This window comes from Rhinoraja longicauda, chromosome 4 (assembly GCF_053455715.1).
Source record: "Rhinoraja longicauda isolate Sanriku21f chromosome 4, sRhiLon1.1, whole genome shotgun sequence".
NCBI lineage: Eukaryota > Metazoa > Chordata > Chondrichthyes > Rajiformes > Arhynchobatidae > Rhinoraja > Rhinoraja longicauda.
Genome location: NC_135956.1, coordinates 11,160,494 through 11,181,499, shown reverse-complemented (window position 1 = coordinate 11,181,499; position 21,006 = coordinate 11,160,494). Strand labels below are relative to the sequence as shown.

The window sequence follows — 21,006 nt, the reverse complement described above, 5'->3', positions numbered from 1 at the left end:
ACTAAGCTTATCAAATAAAAAGTGTATTTTCACAGGAGACCTCGTTGTACTCACTGTGGGTGTTTTCCTCCCTCTTTCCTAGGCTTGTCACCATCAACATACGCTGGGTATCCAACACAGGCCGCAGTTATCGCAGCTGAGGCTACAACGTTGTACCAACAGCCCGTGTTCCTCAGTCCGCGACTTCTCCATCCCTCCACTGCCTTCTACCCTGCTGCCGCCCAGTTCTACATGAACTATTCAGCGTACTACCCAAGGTAAGACCCAGCATAAGAAAGCCGATGCTAACAAGTGGCATGGCTCAATGTTGCAGTTACAGTTTATTGTCACGTGTACCGAGGTACAGTGAAAAGCTTTTGTTGCGTGCTAACCATTCAATATTCGATGTATTCAAGAGAGAGCTAGATTTAGCTCTTAGGGTTAACGGAATCAAGGGATATAGGAAGAAAGGAACGGGATACTGATTTTGCATGATCAGCCATGATCATATTGGTTGGCGGTGCTGGCTCGAAGGGCCGAATGGCCTACCCATGCACCTACTTTCTATGTTTCTAACCAGAGTATACACTGGAATTTAAAAGGATGAGAGGAGATCTTATCGAAACGTATAAGATTATTAAGGGGACACGTTAGAGGCAAGAAACATGTTCCCAATGTTGGGGGAGTCCAGAACAAGGGGCCACAGTTTAAGAATAAGGGGTAGGCCATTTAGAACTGAGATGAGGAAAAACTTTTTCAGTCAGAGAGTTGTAAATCTGTGGAATTCTCTGCCTCAGAAGGCAGTGGAGGCCAATTCTCTGAATGCATTCAAGAGAGAGCTAGATAGAGCTCTTAAGGATAGCGGAGTCAGGGGGTATGGGGAGAAGGCAGGAACGGGGTACTGATTGAGAATGATCAGCCATGATCACATTGAATGGCGGTGCTGGCTCGAAGGGCCGAATGGCCTCCTCCTGCACCTATTGTCTATTGAGCGGAAAGACAATACGTGATTACAATTGAATCATCCAAAGTGTACAGGCCCATGATAAGGGAATAACGTTTAGTGCAAAGTAAAGCCAGCAGTCCGAGCAAAGATAGTCTGAGGATTACCAATTAGGTAGATAGTAGTTCAGCACTGCTCTCTGATTGTGGTAGGATGATTCAGTTGCCTGATAACAGCTGGGAACTGTGGGATCTGCTGGGAAGATGGTCTGAGCTGTAGGGAGAGGTTGAGCAGGCTAGGACTCTATTCCTTGGAGCGCAGGAAGTGAGGGGTGATCTTGTAGAGGTGTGTAAAATCATGAGAGGAATAGATCGGGTAGACGCACTGAGACTTTTTCCACAGTAGGGGAATCGAGGACCATACATTTAAGGTGAAAGGGAAAAGATTTAATAGGAACCTGAGGGGAAACGTTTTCACACAAAAGGTGGTGGGTGTGGGGAACAAGCTGCCAGAGGAGGTAGTTGAGGCTGGGACTATTGCAATGTTTAAGAAACAATTAGACAGGTACATGGATAGGATAGTTTTAGAAGAAGGCAGCAGGTGGGACTGGTATAGATGGGGCATGTTGGTCGACAAGGGCAAGTTGGGCCGAAGGACCTGTTTCCACGCTCTGTGACTCCATGATATTAGTATTTTAGTTTAGTTTCATTTATTATTGTCGCCTGTACAGAGTTACAGTGAAAACTTTTGTTTGCGTGCTATCCTGTCAGCAAAAAGACCACACATGATTACAATCAAGCCATCCACAGAGTGCAGATACATGTTAACAGGAATAACGTGAATAGCGTAAAGTCCAATCAAAGGTAGTCCGAGGGTCTCCAATGAGGTAGATGGCCCATTCCTTCTCTCCCGAGATGCTGCCTGACCTGCTGAGTTACTCCAGCATTTTGTGAATAGGTAGATGGTAGGTTAGGACTGCTCTCGTGTTGAAGATAGGAAGGTGCAGTTGCCTGATGACAGCCGGGAAGAAGCGGTGCTTGGATATGGAGGTGTGCGTTTTCACACTTCCTTTGAATTCAGTTTTGTTTATTGTCATGTGTACTAAGGTACAGTGATAAGCTTTTGTTGTGTGCTAACCAGTCAATGGAAAGACAATACATGATTACAATCGAGCCATCCACAGTGTGGACACATGCTTAATGGAATAACGTAAACCAAATTTAGTGCAAGATAAAGCCTGTAGATTAAGTTCCGATCAAAGATAGTCCGAGGGTCTCCAAAGAGGTAGATAGTAGTTCAGGACTGCTCTCTAGTTATTGGTGGGATGGTTCAGCTGAGAAGGAACTGTCCCTGAATCTGGAGGTGTACGTTTTCACACTTCTATGCCTCTTGCCTGATGGGAGAGGGGAGAAGAGGGAGTGACCGGGGTGAGACTCGTCCTAGATTATGCTGGTGGCCTTGCCGAAGCAGCGTGAAGTGTAGAAGGAGTCAATGGAAGGGAGGTTGGTGTGCATGATAGTCTGGGCTGCGTCTACAACTCTCACTGTGATCAAATGCGACCACACCAGGGACAATTTACATTTATACCAAGCCAATTTGCCTATACCTGTACATCTTTGGAGTGTGGGAGGAAACCGAAGATCTTGGAGAAAACCCACGTGGTCACGGGGAGAACGTACAAACTCCGTCCAGACAGCACCCGTAGTCCGGATGGAACGCGGGTCTCCGACGCTGCAAGGGCTGTAAGGCAGCAACTCTACCGCTGTGCCACCGCGCCAATGCAATTAATGCAAATTCTTCCTATCATAGCTTTTTAATAAGCTGGCAATTGCAGAATGAGCACTTACCAAAAGACGTTTGAAAAAATATCAATTCGAGACTGCGTTTACCCAAGCAAAATTAAGAAACACCTTTTTATAATATACTTTGCAAAAGTGAAGTGTGATAAATTAGGCCACTTGGAAAAAAGTGTCAGGATTCGCGGTCTGGTATGTTGCCACTATCCAGTGTGACCACACTCTTCTGTGTCGGTAGTTACCCTGTCTTACCAGTTGAATGAATGAATGAATGAATGAATGAATGAATGAATGAATGAATGAGTTTATTGACCAAGTATGTGCATTTACAAGGAATGTGCCTTGGTGCTCCGCTCACAAATGACAACACAAACATACAGTTAACAATTAAGAATAAAGCATAAACACATCAAAACAATAAGGATACAACATTACGGTCTAAACATGTGGGTGAAAATAAACCAGAGCAAAAAAGAGACTACAGACTTTGGTTATTGAGTAGAACTATCACTCGTGGGACAAAAGCTGTTTTTATGTCTGGCTGTGGCTGCTTTGACAGTCCGGAGTCGCCTTCCAGAGGGAAGTGCTTCAAAGAGTATGTGGCCAGGGTGAGAGGGGTCATAGATGATCTTGCCCGCTCGCTTCCTGGCACTTGCAGTGTACAGTTCGTCAATGGGGGGAAGGTTGCAGCCAACAACCTTCTCAGCTGATTGAACGATCCGTTGCAGCCTCCGGATGTCGTGCTTGGTGGCTGAGACAAACCAGACCATGATGGAGAAGGTGAGGACGGACTCAATGATAGCAGTATAGAATTGGACCATCATTGCCTGTGGCAGATTGTGTTTCTTCAGTTGCCGCGGGAAGTACATCCTCTGTTGGGCCTTTTTGACAGTGGAGTCGATGGTGGCCCCCCATTTAAGGTTCCTGGAGATGATGGTTCCAACGAACTTAAATTACTCCACAGATGTGACTATGGTGTTGTTGATGGTGAGTGGGGGGGGGGGAGGGGGAGCTCTCCCAAAGTCTACTATTAGTTCCACTGTCTTGAGAGCATTGAGCTCCAGGTTGTTGCGATGGCACCAGGACGCCAGCTGTGTCACTTCCTGTCTGTAGGTAGATTCCTCCCCATCCTGGATCAGTCCAATCAGGGTTGTGTCACCCGCAAACTTGAGGCGCTTGACAGAGGAGTCTGTGGAGGTGCAGTCGTTGGTGTAGAGAGAGTAAAGGAGAGGGGAGAGTATGCAGCCTTGCGGTGCTCCTATGCTGAGGGTCTGCGGGTCCGAGATGTGCTTTCCCAGCCTCACATGCTGCTTCCTGTTCGTCAGGAAGTTGATGATCCACTGACAGAGGGGTTCAGGCACAGTCAACTGGGAGAGTTTGGAGTGTAGTAGCTCTGGCACAATGGTGTAAAAAGCAGAGCTAAAGTCCACAAACAGAATCCTGGCTTAGGTCCCCTTGTGGTCTAGGTGCTGGAGGATGAAGTGCAGGCCAAGGTTGACTGCGTTGTCCACCGATCTATTGGCCCTGTATGCAAACTGCAGGGGGTCCAGCTGGGCCAGCACATCTTTCAAAGGTCTTCATGACTACAGAGGTCAGTGCGACAGGCCGGTAGTTATTAAGACCAGTGATCCTTGTCTTTTTGGGCACAGGGACAATAGTGGAGACCTTGAAGTGGGCAGGGACAGTGCAGGTTTGCAGGTACTGGTTGAAAATGTCTGCACAGAGCTAGAGGGTGGAGGGGGAAACACTGTCTGGTTATGGAGATTTCCGGCTTTTCTGTTTTCTGAATAGCCTCTCCACCTCCGCAATTTCTATTGTTACTGGAGTCATTCTGCGAGGATGTGTAAATTGGTGATTGCAGAGGGGTGGGGGGGGGGGGGGGGGGGAAGGGCCAGTCTTTGCAAACTCCAGCCAGTCTCTGAGTAGGTGTGAATTGCAGCTTGGGGAGGAGTGGGAGGGGACGGATCCAGTCTTTGCAAACTGGAGTCAGTCTTTGAGTACATGTGAAGTGGTGATTGGGGGTGGGGGGAAGGGGTCCCAGGGTTATGTTTCTGTTTCTCGAACCTGCAGTAGAACTCGTTCAGGTCAATAGTCAATAGTCAATAGTCGTTTATTTGTCACATACACATAAATGTGTAGTGAAATGAAACATTACCCGCAGTTGAAACATTAAGACCAATAAGAATAATCAATAAAAATGCAATAACACATACAATCATACACTAACACCAAACAAAAGAAACATCCATCACAGTGAGTCTCCTCCAGTCCCTTCTCACTGTGATGGAAGGCCAAAATGTCTTTTCTCTTCCCTGCTGTCTTCTCCCGCGGTTAGGCTGTTGAACTTGCCACGTCGGGGTCAGCTGACGATTGTCCATTGAACTTGGGGTTTTCCACTTGTACCTGGTGATTTCTTGCAAGCCCTTCCAAACTGAAGAAGCTTCATTAGCTGAGAACTTGCTCCTCAGCTTCTCAGAGTACCTTTCCTTGGCAGCTCTGATTCCTCTTCTCAGCTTGTACTTGGCCTGCCTGTAGAGGTCTGTATCCCCGCTCCTGTAGGCCTCATCTTTTGACTGGCGGAGCTGTCCGAGTTCTGCTGTGAACCAGGGCTTGTTGTTGTTGAACCAGATCCGGGTCTTCGTGGGAATGCAACTGTCCTCGCAAAGACTGACATAGGATGTCACAGTGTCTGTGTACTCATCGAGGCTTGTGGTTGCTTCCCTGAACACATTCCAATCAGTGCAGTCAAAGCAGCACTGTAGTTTTTCAATGCCCTCGCTTGTCCACCTTGTCGTTGTTCTGACCACAGGCTTTGTAGATTTTAGTTTCTGCCTGTAGGTCGGAATCAGGTGAACTAAACAATGATCGGAGAGACCCAGAGCCGCCTGGGGAACAGAGCGATATGCGTTCTTGATTGAAGTGTAACGGTGATCAAATGTCCTCTCCCCTCTGGTGGGGCAGGTAACATGAAGTCTGTACTTTGGGAGCTCACGACTGAGGTTGGCCTTGTTAAAGTTTCCCAAAACAATGACCATGGAGTCGGGGAAGTCACTCTCTACCCTCGATACCTGGTCAGCGAGTTGTGTTTGCGTTTCACGTACGCAGGCTTGGGGGGGGAAGTAAACTCCAGCGAGAATAAAAGAGGTAAATTGCCTCGGAGGGTAAAAGGGTTTGCAGCTTATAAAGAACGATTCTAGATTGGGGGAACAGAGGTTACACCGTACCGTGATGTCACTGCACCAGTCCAGTTGAGGAAATGGTTCCGCAAATTCATTGGGGTAGAACCCACTCCAAGACAGACGTAAAGCCCACTGTTTGACCTGTTTTTACAAAATTTTAAATGGTCAGCTCGACATAGATGACCACATCTACACCAAACACAAACCTATCAGGAGCAGACGAGGGCATTCGATTCAATTTGAGATACCAGCTACCAAGACAGATGTGTACAGCAATGCATTCTTCCCTCACACAATCAAAGCATGGAATAGTCTTCACCCGACTATTGTTACTCAACCAGACCCAACTACATTTAAGGCAGCTCTTCTCCAAGAAGCCCTTCTTGCTTAAGTCCATACTCCGCCACCTCCAGTTTAAATTCCATTTGGAATATTTTGGAGGACCAAGAACCAAGAAACCAAGAAAGAAAGGTCATGTCATAAAGGTTAGGAGTAGAATTAGGACATTCGGCCCCTCGAGTCTACTCCGCCATTCAATCATGGCTGATCTATCTCTCCCTCCTTACCCCATTCTCCTGCCTTCTCCCCATTGATTAGTACACCCGTACTAATCAAGAAAGGAGAAGGATTGAAGAACAAGGAAAAACATTTTCACCCAGAGAGTTGTGAATCAGTGGAATTCTCTGCCACAGAAGGCAGTGGAGGCCAATTCACTGGATGAATTTGAAAGAGAGTTAGATTTAGCTCTTTGGGCTAATGGAATTAAAGGATATGGGGGGAAAGCAGGAATGGGGTACTGATTTTGGATGATCAGCCGAGATCATGTTGAATGGCGGTGCTGGCTCGAAGGGCTGAATGGCCTACTCCTCCACCTGTATGGATTTCTGAAAAGCCGCGGTACCTGGATTAAAGTATTGCTATTATACATTTGGGGCGATTTAGGGCGGCAGGGTGGCGCAGAAGTAGAGTTGCTACCTTTCAGTGCCAGAGATCTGGGTTCGTTCCTGACATGGTGCTGTCTGTGTGGAGTTTGTACGTTCTCCCCGTGACCTGCGTGGGTTTTCTCCGGGTGCTCCGGTTTCCTCCCACACTCCAAAGACGTACAGGTTTGTAGGTTAATTGGCTTTAGTTAAAAATTGTAAATTGTCCCTAGTGAGTGTAGGATTGTGCTGGAGTGCGGGGATCGCTGGTCGACACGGACTCTGTGGGCCGAAGGGCCTGTTTCTGCGCTGCATCTCTAAAACTAGAAACTAAAGTTCAGCGATAATGCCCCAACTTTCACATGTCATGGCTTACAATAGCCTGATTCAAACCTAGCCTGTACATCGGCTCTGCATGTGAAAATGCTGCCACCAAGCCAAAGACTGGCATCTTATAAAAGTAATTTATTGTGACGTACTTTAATTAGCACCACACAGTGCAGTCCTATGAAGAAAGCAACTAGTTAATTATTTAAGACTGATTTAAATTTGCCTCCAGCCAAACTGCTTAATGGCCACCATTATCTTAAGTCACAATCTTAAAATTCATGAGCATGAGAAAGTAATAAAAATAAAAATATTTACTTTTTTCAAAAAAGGACAAGTTAATGACTAAACTGCAACCAGTAAACCAGCCATGTTAAACTTTAATGTAACGTCTAGCGTTTTGACCTGTTAAGCAAAAGTGAACGACTGCTGTTTTTTATCGACTGACAAGGTCAGATAGAAACACAGAAAATAGGTGCAGGAGTAGGCCATTTGGCCCTTCGAACCAGCACCGCCATTCAATATAATCATGGCTGATCATCCAATATCAGTACCCCGTTCCTGCTTTTTCCCCATGTCCCTTGATTCCGTTAGCCCTAAGAGCTAAATCTAACTTATTCCTGAAAACATTTCAGATGTCTCTGAGAAGTACCCGCTACAATTTTTGTCCATTGTGAGAATTTAGTGCATCCCTCTCCCCATCAGAACTGCCCCCTCCATCGACTCCTTTAAGTCCAGGCTCAAAACCTATTTCTACTCCCTAGCGTTTGAGGCCCTCTGAGGGGGCGCTGTGAACTGTTTATGTATGTGCTGTTATGTTTGTGTGCCATTGTATGTTCGTTCTTCGTACCTGAACTGATGTACAGCACTTTGGTCAACGTGGGTTGTTTTTAAATGTGCTATACAAATAAAATTGACGTGACTTGAATTGACTTGATAGATTCCTGCAGAAAAATTGATGCAGATAATATCATAAGTGATAGGGGTAGAAATCGGCCATTCGTCCCAACAAATCTACTCCGCCATTCAATCATGGCTGATCTATTTCTCCCTCCTAACCCTATTCTCCTGCCTTCTCCCCATAAGCACCCCCAGATGTTTAGTATAAGAAAATAACTGCAGATGCTGGTACAAATCGAAGGTATTTATTCACAAAATGCTGGAGTAACTCAGCAGGTCAGGCAGCATCTCGGGAGAGAAGGAATGGGTGACATTTCGGGTCGAGACCCTTTTTCAGACTGAAGAAGGGTCTCGACCCAAAACGTCACCCATTCCTTTTCTCCCGAGATGCTGGCTGACCTGCTGAGTTATTCCAGCATTTTGTGAATAAATACCCCAGATGCTTAGTGACTCTTTTTAAATAGGGAGGGCTGGAAAGTACTTTAATCACTACTCCTGATATAGATATCTATAAAACTGAAATAAAGTCCTACAACTACTAAGCAGGTGAGGCAGCATTTTGAGTGAATGATTCACCTATTCCATCTCTCCAGAGATGCTGCCTGTCCCGCAGAGTGACTCCAGCATTCTGTGCCCATCTTCAGTGTGAACCAGCATCTGCAGTTACTTCCTACGGTGTTTAATTTAGTTTAGAGGTACAGCACGGAAACGGGCCCTTTGGCCCACCAAGTCCGTGCCGACCAACAATCTCCACACCCCAACACTGTCCTACACGCTTGGAACAATTTACAATTTTTAATGAAGCTATTTGTAGAGAGAAGAATAAGTAATGTTTTGGGCCAATGACCCTTGGCATGGTTGTCCTGAAACATTAATTATTTCTCCCTCTACAGATGTTCTTTGACGTGTTGAGTATTTCCAACACTCTCCAGTTTCTACAAATCCTGAATTTTATTTTTGCTTTTCAATAGAAATCTTTGATTCATATTTGTATATGTTTGTTTCTTTTCCCCCCCACAAATTGACCTTTTGTTTATAATTTGTATAAGTTGTAGGAGCAGAATTAGGCCCTTCGGCCCATCGTCTGCTCTGTCATTCAATCATGGCTGGTCTATCTTTCCCTCCCAACCCCATTCTTCTGCCTTTCCCCCATAACCACTGATACTCGTATTAATCAAGAATCTATCCATCTCCACCTTAAGAATGGCCTCCACAGCCTTCTGTGTCAATGAATTCCACAGATTCACTACCCTCTGATTTAAGAAATTCATCCTCATCTCCTTTCTAAAGGAACATCCTTTTATCATGAGGCTGCGGTCTCTAGTCCTAGACAGTTCACTTTAGTTTAATGTCACGTGTACCGAATACAGTGAAAAGCTTTTAGTTTAGAGATACAGCACGGAAACAGGCCCTACGGACCACCGAATCCACATCGACCAGTGATCCCCGCACATTGACACTATCCTACACACTAGGGACAATTATACCAAGCCAATTTATCTACAGACCTGTACGTCTTTGGCGTGCGGGAGGAAACCGAAGATCTCGGAGAAAACCCACGCGGTCACGGGGAGAACGTACAAACTCTGTACAGACGGCGCCCGTAGTTGGAACCACTCCCGGGTCTCTGTCGGTGCAAGGGTTATAAAGCAGCAACTCTACCGCTGTGCCCAATGTTGGTGACGCCCTTGTTGCCCGCTAACCAACAAGGAGTGCGCCACAGGGATTTGCACTTCACCCCAATCTTCTTTACGTTGTTATATAAACGACTTGGTTGAAGAGACCAAAAGGATGGTTATTCGCATTGCTAATTTCACAAAAATAGGTAGGAAAGTTATAAAGAAGACACAACCCATCTTTTAGTAAATGGCCAACGCTTTGGCAAGTGGGGTTTCATGTGGAGAAATGTGTAAATGTTCATTCTTATTCCTGTTATTTAAGGAAATGCATAAATGCTCTGGAAGTAATTTAGAGATGTTTTACTTGATTGATACTTGGAATGGGCAGATAGTTTTAGATAAGGCAGATATCAAATATAGGGCAGATATATTTTTGGGCGGAACAGTGGCACAGAGGCAAAGTTGCTGCCTTACAGCAGCAGAGACCCAGGTTCGATCCTGACTAAGGGGGCTTGTCTGTATAGAGTTTGTACGTTCTCCCCGTGACCTGCGTGGATTTTCTCCGGGTGTTGCTGTTTTCTCCCACATTCCAAAGATGCGGAGGTTTGTAGGTTAATTGGTTTCGTTAAAGAATGTACTTTGTCCCTAATGTGTTGGATAATGCTAGTGTATGGTGTGATCGCTGGTCGACACGGACTCGGTGGGCCGAAGGGCCTGTTTCCACGTTGTATCTTGAAACTAAACTAAAATATGGGCAGATAGGTTTAGATAGTTTTATAACGGGCAGCCAGTAACCAGCCCTGTGGTGTTCTGGCCTTTTCTTACCTCCAGTACTCTCCCCTCTACTTTGACTTGGAGAGAAATGTCCTGAACTGAAACGTCACCCATCCATTTTCTCCAGTGATGCTCCCTGGTCCACTGAGTTACTCCAGCACTATCTACTCCAGTATCTATCTTCGGTATAAACCAGCATCTGCAGTTCCTTTCCAAGCAGATAGTTTTATGAGGAAAGGCTGAACTGACTAGGCTTGTATCTGCTGGCGTTTGAAAGAGTGAAAGTGGCCCTGATTGAAGCTGGTAAGATCTCCTGAGAAATCTTCACAGAGTAGATGTGGAGAAGATAGTTCATCTCTTGGGAACAACTGGAACTAGTGGCGATTGTTTTAAAAATAAGGGGCATTTTTTTTCTTCAGAGTCTTGAGTCTTCAGAACACATTCTCTAATGATGGAGGAAAGAGATTCATTGAATATTTTAAAGCCAAAGATGGATTCTTGAGAAGCAAGAGGATTAATAGTTACTGGAAGTAGGCAGGAATTCAGCTATTAAGTTATAATATCACCCTTGAAAACACCAGGAACTGCAGATGCTGGAATCTTGAATAAGATGCAAAGAGCTAGTGTAACTCAGCGGGTCAAGCAGCATCAATGGACGGATTGAATAGGTGTCGTTTGGGTCAGGACCCTTCTTCAGGCTAAAGAAGTGTCCTTTGAAGTTTAAAGTTAGTTTATAGTTGCGTGTACCGAGGTACAGTGGAAATCTCTTGTTGCATGAGAACCAGTTAGCAGAAAGACAATACATGATTACAATCGAGCCGCCACTGTGTACAGATACATGATCAAGTGAGGTAAATACCTTAAAGTCCAATTAAAGATTGTCCGAGGGTCTCCAATTAGGTAGATAGTAGCTCAGGACTGCTCTCTAGTTGTTGATGGGATGGTTCAGTTGCCTGATAACAGCTGGGAAGAAAAAATAGACAATAGACAATAGGTGCAGGAGTAGGCCATTTGGCCCTTCAAGCCAGCACCACCATTCAATGTGATCATGGCTGATCATTCTCAATCAGTACCCCGTTCCTGCCTTCTCCCCATACCCCCTTGACTCCGCTATCCTTAAGAGCTCTATCTAGCTCTCTCTTGAAAGCATCCAGAGAATTGGCCTCCACTGCCTTCTGAGGCAGAGAATTCCACAAATTTACAACTCTCTGACTGAAAAAGTGTTTCCTCATCTCCGTTCTAAATGGCCTACCCCTTATTCTTAAACTGTGGCTACCCCTTATTCTTAAACAAGAGCTGGGAAGACTGACCTGAAAATAATGGGGAAAAAAGTTCAAAAATAATAAACAAAGGGACGCAAAGTGCTGGGGTAACTCGGCGGGTAGGGCAGCATCTCTAGAGAACATGGATAGATGATGTGCTTCATCATCCTTTACATTTAATTAAAAATCTGTACAAGATTGTAATGCTGCAATGCTGAGGCTTTAACAGGCTCTTCCCAGACCACAGGTAGACATAAAAAGCTGGAGTAACTCAGCGGGTCAGGCAGCATCTCGGGAGAGAGGGAATGGGTGATGTTTCGGGTCGAGACCCTTCTTCAGACTGATGTCAGGACAAAATGTCTTCGATTTAGACCAGCATCTGCAGTTTTTTTCCTACTGCACAGACCACATTTGGAGCAGTTTTTGGCACCATATCTGAGGAAGGATGTGCTGGTGTTAGAGAGGGTCCAGAGGAGGTTTACGTGAATTACCCCAGGCATGAGTGGGTTAGCATATGATGGGCGTTTGACGGCACTGGGCCTGTACTCGCTGGAGTTTAGAAGGATGAGGGGGGAACTTCATTGAAACATACAGAATAGTGAAAGGCCTGGATAGAGTGGACGTGGACAGGATGTTTCCACCAGTGGGAGAGTCGAGGCCTAGAAGCCATAGCTTTTATGGCACCTTTAGATAGGAGATGAGGCGGAATTTCTTTAGTCAGAGGGTGGTGAATCTGTGGAATCCATTGCCACAAAAAGCTGTGGAGGCCAAGTATACGGGTTTTTTCAAGGCGGAGATAGACAGATTCTTGATTAATACAGGTGTCGGGGGTTATGGGGGGAAGGCAGGAGAATGGGGTTAGGAGGGAGAGGTAGATCAGCCATGACCTGAGGATGTGAGTAGTGGAGTAAAGAGGTCCTTCTGCAGATGTACAGGACCTTGGTGAGACCACATCTGGAGTATTGTGTGCAGTTTTGGTCTCCTAATTTGAGGGAGGACATCCTTACTATTGAGGCAGTGCAGCGTAGGTTCACAAGGTTAATCCCTGAGATGGCGGGACTGTCATATGAGAAAAGATTGGAAAGACTGGGCTTGTATTCACTGGAGTTTAGAAGGATGAGAGGGGATCTTGTAGAAACGTACAAAATTATAAAAGGACTGGACAAGCTAAATGCAGGAAAAATGTTCCCAATGTTGGGGGAGTCGAGAACCAGGGGCCACAGTCTAGGAATAAAAGGGAGGCCATTTAAAACTGAGGTGAGAAGAAACCTTTTCACCCAGAGAGTTGTGAATTTGTGGAATTCTCTGCCACAGAAGGCAGTGGAGGCCAATTCACTGGATGAATTTAAAAGAGAGTTAGATAGAGCTCTAGGGGCTGGCGGAATCAAGGGATATGGGGAGAAGGCAGGCACGGGTTACTGATTGTGGATGATCAGCCACGATCATAATGAATGGCAGTGTTGGCTCGAAGGGCCAAATGGCCTCCTCCTGCACCCATTTTCTATGTTTCTATGATGGAATGGCAGAGGAGACCCGATGGGACGAATGGCCTGATTCTGCTCCTAGAACTTATGAAGATGAGATGCTAAGGAACTGATGGTGGGCACTTGGACACGGTAGAGCGATGGTTCCATTAAGGAAGGCCGGAGGATTTGCAACGCCTCCTTAAACCGACAAGGGTTTTTTAAAAATTACATTTGGCAAAGAGCTTCCCTCTACTGGTGGTGCGGTCCTTTTTAATGGGCACAGGGAGTCCGGATGGAAAAATATATCGCGGTGATTTTGTTTTTGTGGCTATTATCCAGTTCCAGGTGAATAGGGAGATTTGAACCTGGCCGCTATTTTAAAGAGCGATGTGGAAAAAGCCCTCAAATACATCATCGGCAGCAAAACACCCGCACTGGGTTGGTACGTGTGGGAAGGAACTGCACATGCTGGGTAACACTGAAGATAGACACAAAATACTGGAGTAACTCAGCGGGACAGGCAGCATCTCTGGATAGAAGGAACGGGTTATGTTTCAGGTCGAGACCCTTAGTCATCGAGTCGTAGATTGATACAGTGTGGAAACAGGCCCTTCGGCCCAACTCGCCCACACCGGCCAACAATGTCCCAGCTACCCTAGTCCCATTTCCCTGCACTTGGTCCATAGCCCTCCAAACCTGCCCTATGCATGTACCTGTCCAACTGTTTCAGAAACGATGGGATAGTCCCAGCCTCAACTACCTCATCTGGCAGCTTGTTCCATACACCCACCACCCTTTGTGTGAAAAAGTTACCCCTCGGATTCCTATTAAATCTTTTCCACTTCACCTTGGACCTTTGTCCTCTGGTCCTCAATTCCCCTACTCTGGGTAAAAAAACTCTGTGCATCTACCCGATCTATTCCACTCATGATTTTGTACACTTCTATAAGATCACACCACATCCTCCTGCGCTCCATGGAATAGAGAACCAGCCTACTCAACCTCTCCCTATAGCTCACACCCTCTAGTCCTGTCTAGTCTAGTCCTACCCTTCTTCAGACTGAGAGTCAGGGGAGGGGAGGACAGGGAGATATGGAAGGATGAGTTGTACTCCAGCATTTTGTCCACACTGGTTGGTAAGCTCAAAAGAAACAAAGTTTAGTTTAGAGATACAGCATGGAAACAGGCCCTTCGGCCCACCGAATCCATGCCGACCATTGCCCGACACACTAGGGACAATTTACAGAGGCCAATTAACCTACAAACCTGCACGTCTTTGGTATGTGGGAGGAAACCGGAGCACCCGGAAAAACCCACACTGTTACGTGCAAACTCCACACAGACAGCGCCTGAGATAAGGTTCGAACCCCAGGCTCTGGACCTGTGAGGCAGCAGCTCTACCTGCTGCGCCACTATGCCGCCCCTTATCTTTGTGTCATCATAAAAATTGGCAACGGTACCTGTGATCCATTCATTCAATTTATTCATGTGAATTATAAAACGTTGTGATTTTAGCACTGATCTTGCAACATGCCAACATGCCACTCATTGCATCCAGTCAAGAAATGTAAGACCCATTCATGCCACTTTGCTTCCGGTTAGCCAACCAACATTTTGCTTCCAACATTCCAAGTTTTGTCATTCAAAATAACCTTTGATTCGGGCGACGTTTTGGGTCGAGACATAGAAACATAGAAACATAGAAAATAGGTGTAGGAGTAGGCCATTCGGCCCTTCGAGCCTGCACCGCCATTCAATATGATCATGGCTGATCATCCAACTCAGTATCCCGCACCTGCCTTCTCTCCATACCCCCTGATCCCTTTAGCCACAAGGGCCACATCTAACTCCCTCTTAAATATAGCCAATGAACTGGCCTCAACTACCCTCTGTGGCAGAGAATTCCACAGATTCACCACTCTCTGTGTGAAAAAAAACGTTCTCATCTCGGTCCTAAAAGACTTCCCCCTTATCCTTAAACTGTGACCCCTAGTTCTGGACTTCCCCAACATCAGGAACAATCTTCCTGCATCTAGCCTGTCCAACCCCTTAAGAATTTTGTAAGTTTCTATAAGATCACTGCACCTCTGCCTCTAAACATCTGTGACTGAAGAAGGGTCTTGACCCGAAACATCACCTATTCCTTTTCTCCAGAGGTGCTGTCTGATCCGTTGAGTTACTCCAGCTTTTTGTGTCCACCTTCTTCAGGCTGAGAGTTGGGGGAGAAGGAAATTTCACCAGAGATGCTGCCTGACATGCTGAATTACTCCAGCACTTTGTGTCTATCTTTGGTGTTAACCAGCATCTGCAGTTCCTTCCTACAGAACCTTTTCAGTACCATATCAAATGTTTTCTAGACATCTAAACAGTGTTGCAGGGCTAATTTTGTTAGATGCGGGAGCTGTCACTGGTGCTCGAGTGGCCATGGTTAAATTCCCCGCTCATTACAATTCCCCGGTTTATTTATTTATTTTTTTTACAGAGGTGCCGGCAGCACTGACCCCTGCCCCTAAACATCTGTGTCTAAAGAAGGGTCTTGACCCGAAACATCACCTATTCCTTTTCTCCAGAGATGCCGTCTGATCCGTTGAGTTAATCCAGCTTTTTGTGTCCACCTTCGATTTAAAGCAACATCTGCAGTTCTTTCCCACGCATCAGCAGTTCCTTCCTACACATTACAGTTCCTTCCTCCCCTTTATCAATGTTACTTCCTCAAAGAGCTCCTGTGAGGAAGTGAACAAGTGCAGTATAGAGGTATGAAACCATGAGGATGAGGGGTGATAGAAACATAGAAAATAGGTGCAGAAGGAGGCCATTTGGCCCTTCGTGCCAGCACCGCCGCTCATTGTGATCATGGCTGATCGTCCCCAATCAATAACCCATGCCTGCCTTCTCCCCACATCCCTTGATTCCACTAGCCCCCTAGAACTCTATCTAACTCTCTCTTAAATCCATCTAATGATTTGGCTTCCACTGCCCTCTGTGGCAGAGAATTCCAGATCTTGCAGAGGTGTACAAAATCATGTGAAATTAATTTGGTAAATGCACAGGGCCACTTGCCCAGAGTAGGGGAATCGAGAACCAGAGGACACAGGTTTCAGATGAGGGGGGAACAATTTAATAGGAACCTGAAGGGTAACCTTTTTACATGAAGGGTGGTGGGTGTATGGAATGTGCTGCTGGAGGAGCTAGTTGAGGCTGGTTCTATCGCAACTTTTAAGAAACATTTCGACAGGTACATGGATAGGACAGGGGTGGAGGGAGATGGGCCAAATGCAGGCAGGTGGGACTGGTGCAGATGGGACATGTTGGTCGGCGTGGGCAAGTTGGGCCAAAGGGCCTGCTTCCATATTCTGTGACTCTATGAGGGGAATAGATAGAATGCATGCACAAATGCTGTATCATGGACCGATTCCCCTTCAGAAGGAATCACCGCTTCAGCATCCGATCCTTCGAACCTTTCTTCAGAATCCTATTCCCCAGTAATGTCTCCTCTCGCCCCACTAAACTCCGATCGTTATTGGCTCAGTCTGCTAAACCTGTCATCCATTGCTACCTTCAATTGCAGAGTGCATCGAGTGAACTTTTTCTAAACTGCCTCCGACGCAAGTATAATCCTCCTTAAACAAAATGTGCACCGAATTCCAAATTCCTGTACAGTTTTAGCCATACCTCCCGGTAGAGCTGCTGCCTCACAGCACCCGAGACCCAGCTTTGATCGTGACCTCGGGTGTTGTCTTTGGGGAGTTTGTACATTCTCCCTGTGACTGCGTGGGTTTTCTCCGTGTGCTCTGGCTTTCTCCCACACACCATAAATGTGCAGGTTTCGAGGTTGATAGGCTTCTGTAAATTGCCCCTCGTGTGTGGGATGCGAAAGTGGGATGACATAAAACTGGTGAACGGGGGATCGCTGGTCGGTGAGGACCCGGTGGGCCAAAGGGCCTGCTTCCATGCTGTATCTCTAAACTAAACCTACGTGCAGGAAGGAAGTGCAGGTGTTGATTTACACCGAAGATAGACACAAAAAGCTGGAGTAACTCGGCGGGTCAGGCAGCATCTCTGGAGAAAAGGAATAGGTGATGTTTCGGGTCCGAAGAAGGGTCCTGACCTGAAACGTTTTGGGTCGAGACCCTTCTTCAGTCTGAGAGACGGGGAGAGGGAGGCACGGAGATATGGAAGGGTAAGGTGTGAAAACGGGAAATCATAGGGGACAAAGCTAATGAAGGTGTAGAATAGATCATTGTTAGCAAGGGGAAGGTGACAATGAGGCATATAAAAGTCAAATTTAATCAGGAGGACCTTCAGAATGGTCGGAGAACTAGGATGGGGAGGGATGGAGAGAGAGGGAAAGCAAGGGTTACTTGAAGTTGGAGAAGTCAATACTTATACCGCTGGGTTGTAAACTATATCGGGACAAGTCCCGAAAGTGCGCAAGCCACACACAGCGCCACCGGTGGCCGCCCGGCGAATTGCAAGTGCGCTCTCGTAATTTTGTCCGGGTTAAAGGAGGGGCCGGACTATCAGTTGCCAGATGGTCGGTTGGTGGACCAGTGGCATTACCTTATCTACTTCCACCGTCACTCCTGACAACATGCTCCAGGGGCCCGCTACTCTCCGCGTGTAAACACAAAATTGCCCCCGCCCGCACATCTCCTTTAAACTTTTCCCCTCATCTTCAGTGGCGCATCGGTATAATTGCTGCTTCACAGAGCCAGAGACCCGGGTTTGGATGCGGGCAATGCTGGCTTACTCATGGTTCTGATGAAAGACATTCTAGCCTTAGAGGGAGCACAGAGAAGGTTCACCAGATTGATCCCTGGGATGGCAGGACTTTCATATGAAGAAAGACTGGATAGACTCGGCTTGTACTCGCTGGAATTTAGAAGACTGAGGGGGGATCTTATTGAAACATATAAAATTCTTAAGGGTTTGGAGAGGCTAGATGCGGGAAGATTGTTCCCGATGTTGGGGAAGTCCAGAACCAGGGGTCACAGCTTAAGGATAAGGGGGAAGTCTTTTAGGACCGAGATGAGAAAACATTTCTTCACACAGAGAGTGGTGAGTCTGTGGAATTCTCTGCCACAGAAGGTAGTTGAGGCCAGTTCATTGGCTATATTTAAGAGGGAGTTAGATGTGGCCCTTGTGGCTAAAGGGATCAGGGGGTATGGAGAGAAGGCAGGTACAGGTTACTGAGCTGGATGATCAGCCATGATCATATTGAATGGCGGTGCAGGCTCGAAGGGCCGAATGGCCTACTCCTGCACCTATTTTCTATGTTTCTATGATGAGGTTTTGCGTCTGACTTGTTTACTCATCTGTGCGATGCAACCTTGCCTGTTTGGCACCGCACCAGTACTTTTTTTATTTTCGTACCAACGTCACACACGAAGCTGTAGTGATATTTCCTAGTTTTATGTTTGTTTCTTTATTTCTAGTCCTTCTGGCTCCCCGACCAACCTAGGTTATTTACCAGCACCTTCTACCACTATCCCCACCCAGTCTGCCACCACCGTCCGGATGCAAGGACTAGCTTACAACACTGGAGTCAAGGAAACCCTTAATTTCTTCCAGGGATATCAGGTTAGTAGCTCTCCGAAAAGTCAGACACGAGAACACTCAGACAGCCGTCTAAAGTTAAATTGCATTGTAACTGAGAGACTGAGAGAGAGGTATGGTGGCGCAGCGGTAGAGTTGCTGCCTCGTAGCCAGGGCCGTCAACGCATGGGCTTGATGGGCACTTGCCCGGGGCCCCACGAGCATAGGGGCCCCATGCTGATCTGTGTATGTTAAGTGACTTGCAATCAATAAATACTACTTTAAAAATGTAGGTTCAATAAGTGCTTTTTTCGCAACATTTTCAGTCCCTAAGTGCTTCTCACAGCGATCTGTAAGTGCTTTTCGCAACAATGTAGCACTCTAAGTCCATCGCTAAGTGCTTTTCGGTAAGTGCTTTTCGCCGGCACGACAGGGGGGGGCTGGTAGGGAAAGGGGGGTGGGGGAGAGTAACGGTAGGGGCCCCAGTACACTGCTTTGCCCGGGGGCCCATAATGCTGTAAAAACGGCCCTGCTCGTAGCGCCAGAGACCCGGGTTCCTGGATAGGTGACTATTCATGTTCTCCAGAGATGTTGCCTGATCTGCTGAGATACTCCAGCACTTTGTGTCCTTTTGTGTATTAACCAGTGCGGGTAGTTCCTAGTTTCTACATTCTGAAAGAAGTCTTAATGGGTTACAGTATTGAGTTAACAGATGTCAGCGAATGGCGAGACATGGTATCGCCATCAGCCTTCGTGCCCGTGTACAAGGATGTAAGGACAGCATTGGACTTAACTCTGCAAATAGGGGGCGGCACAGCCTCCATTGGTAAAGTTGCCACCTTACAGTGTCAGAGAACATGGTGCGATCATGACTATGGGTGCTGTCGACTGTGTTCCTGCATTCGACACCAACACCATTGTCAAGTTTGCAGATGACACAACGGTGATCGGGCTGATCACCAACGGGGATGAAACAAACTATAGAGCGGAGGTGCAGAACCTGGCGGACTGGTGCTCGGATAACAACCTGTCCCTAAATACCACCAAGACCAAGGAGCTGATCATCAACTTCCGTAGGTCACATAACGGGGAATATGCCCCGATCTCTATCAATGGGGTCAGTGTGGAGAGAGTGTCCAGCTTCAAGTTTCTGGGCACTCACATTTCGGAGGACCTAACATGGTCCAATAACACTGCTGCGCTGGTCAAGAAGGCACAACAAAGACTGTTCTACTTAAGAACACTGAAAAAGTCTGGTCTACCCCAACAGCTGCTGAAGACCTTCTACCGCTGCACCATAGAGAGCATCCTAACGCATGGAATCCCTGTGTGGTACCTCAGCTGCACGGAGGCAGAAAGGAAAGCTCTACAGCGGGTAGTCCATAGAGCTCAGAGGGCCATCGGAACACAGCTACCAGACTTGGAGGGCATCTACAACACACGATGCCTCAGAAAAGCCACCAGCATCCACAAAGACTCTTCACACCCCTGCAACAGTCTGTTCGAACTCCTTCCATCGGGCAGACGATACAAGGCCTTCTATGCCCGCACCTCCAGACTCAGGAACAGCTTCATCCCCAGGGCCATAGCTGCTATGAACCGGTCCTGCTGAGCCGGATGGCCACAACGCATAGATCAACTTGCACTTTACCCTGTCCAAAACTGTTACAACTGTTCGTTTCGTTGGGTTGCTGCTGTCTAAATTACCTAAATTAGTGCATCGTATGGGAGGCGCATTCCCAATCTCGTTGTACCCCTGGGTACAATGACAATAAAGATATATTGTATTGTATTGTATTGTATTGTCTGTGCGGAGTTTGCATGTTCTCCCTGTGACTGCGTGGGTTTCCTCCGGGAAGCTCTAGTTTCCTCCCACACTCCAAAGACGTACAGGCTTGTAGATTAATTGGCTTGGTAAAATTGTAAATTGTCCCAGGTATGTAGTACAGTGTTAGTGTGCGGGTGATCACTGGTTGGCACGGACCCGGTGGGTGAAGGGCCTGTTGCCACGCTGTATCTCTAAAGCCTGAAGTTCAGTCGAAAGCGTAAAGTCTAAAGATGTCTCAATTAAATGTCCTTTACATACTGGCTACGCCAGTTGACTCATAATGTGTGGTCAATTGGATAAGATACTGCCGGCATTTATGAGAATCATACCATATTAAGGAGGAACATGGTATCATGAACTTGAGTGGAGAGAGAGAGAAAGAAAATTAAGTCGTATAAATTATATTATAAATTGATTAATTGTATATGCAATATCTGGATTTTTGTTATTGGGAAATCTTTTAACTGATTCTGAAAGT

The 21,006-nt window shown here is 46.6% G+C and overlaps 1 protein-coding gene across 1 annotated transcript in view; it reads left to right on the top strand.

Annotated features, from left to right (window-relative positions):
- The window catches only part of esrp1 (epithelial splicing regulatory protein 1), an 86,840-nt gene that overhangs the window by 39,090 nt on the left and 26,744 nt on the right, over positions 1–21,006 (top strand). Inside the window, exons 13-14 of the mRNA XM_078398409.1 lie at positions 83–257; positions 18,601–18,745. Of these exons, the coding sequence (XP_078254535.1) occupies positions 83–257; positions 18,601–18,745 (320 nt within the window). The remainder of the gene's footprint in view (positions 1–82; positions 258–18,600; positions 18,746–21,006) is intronic.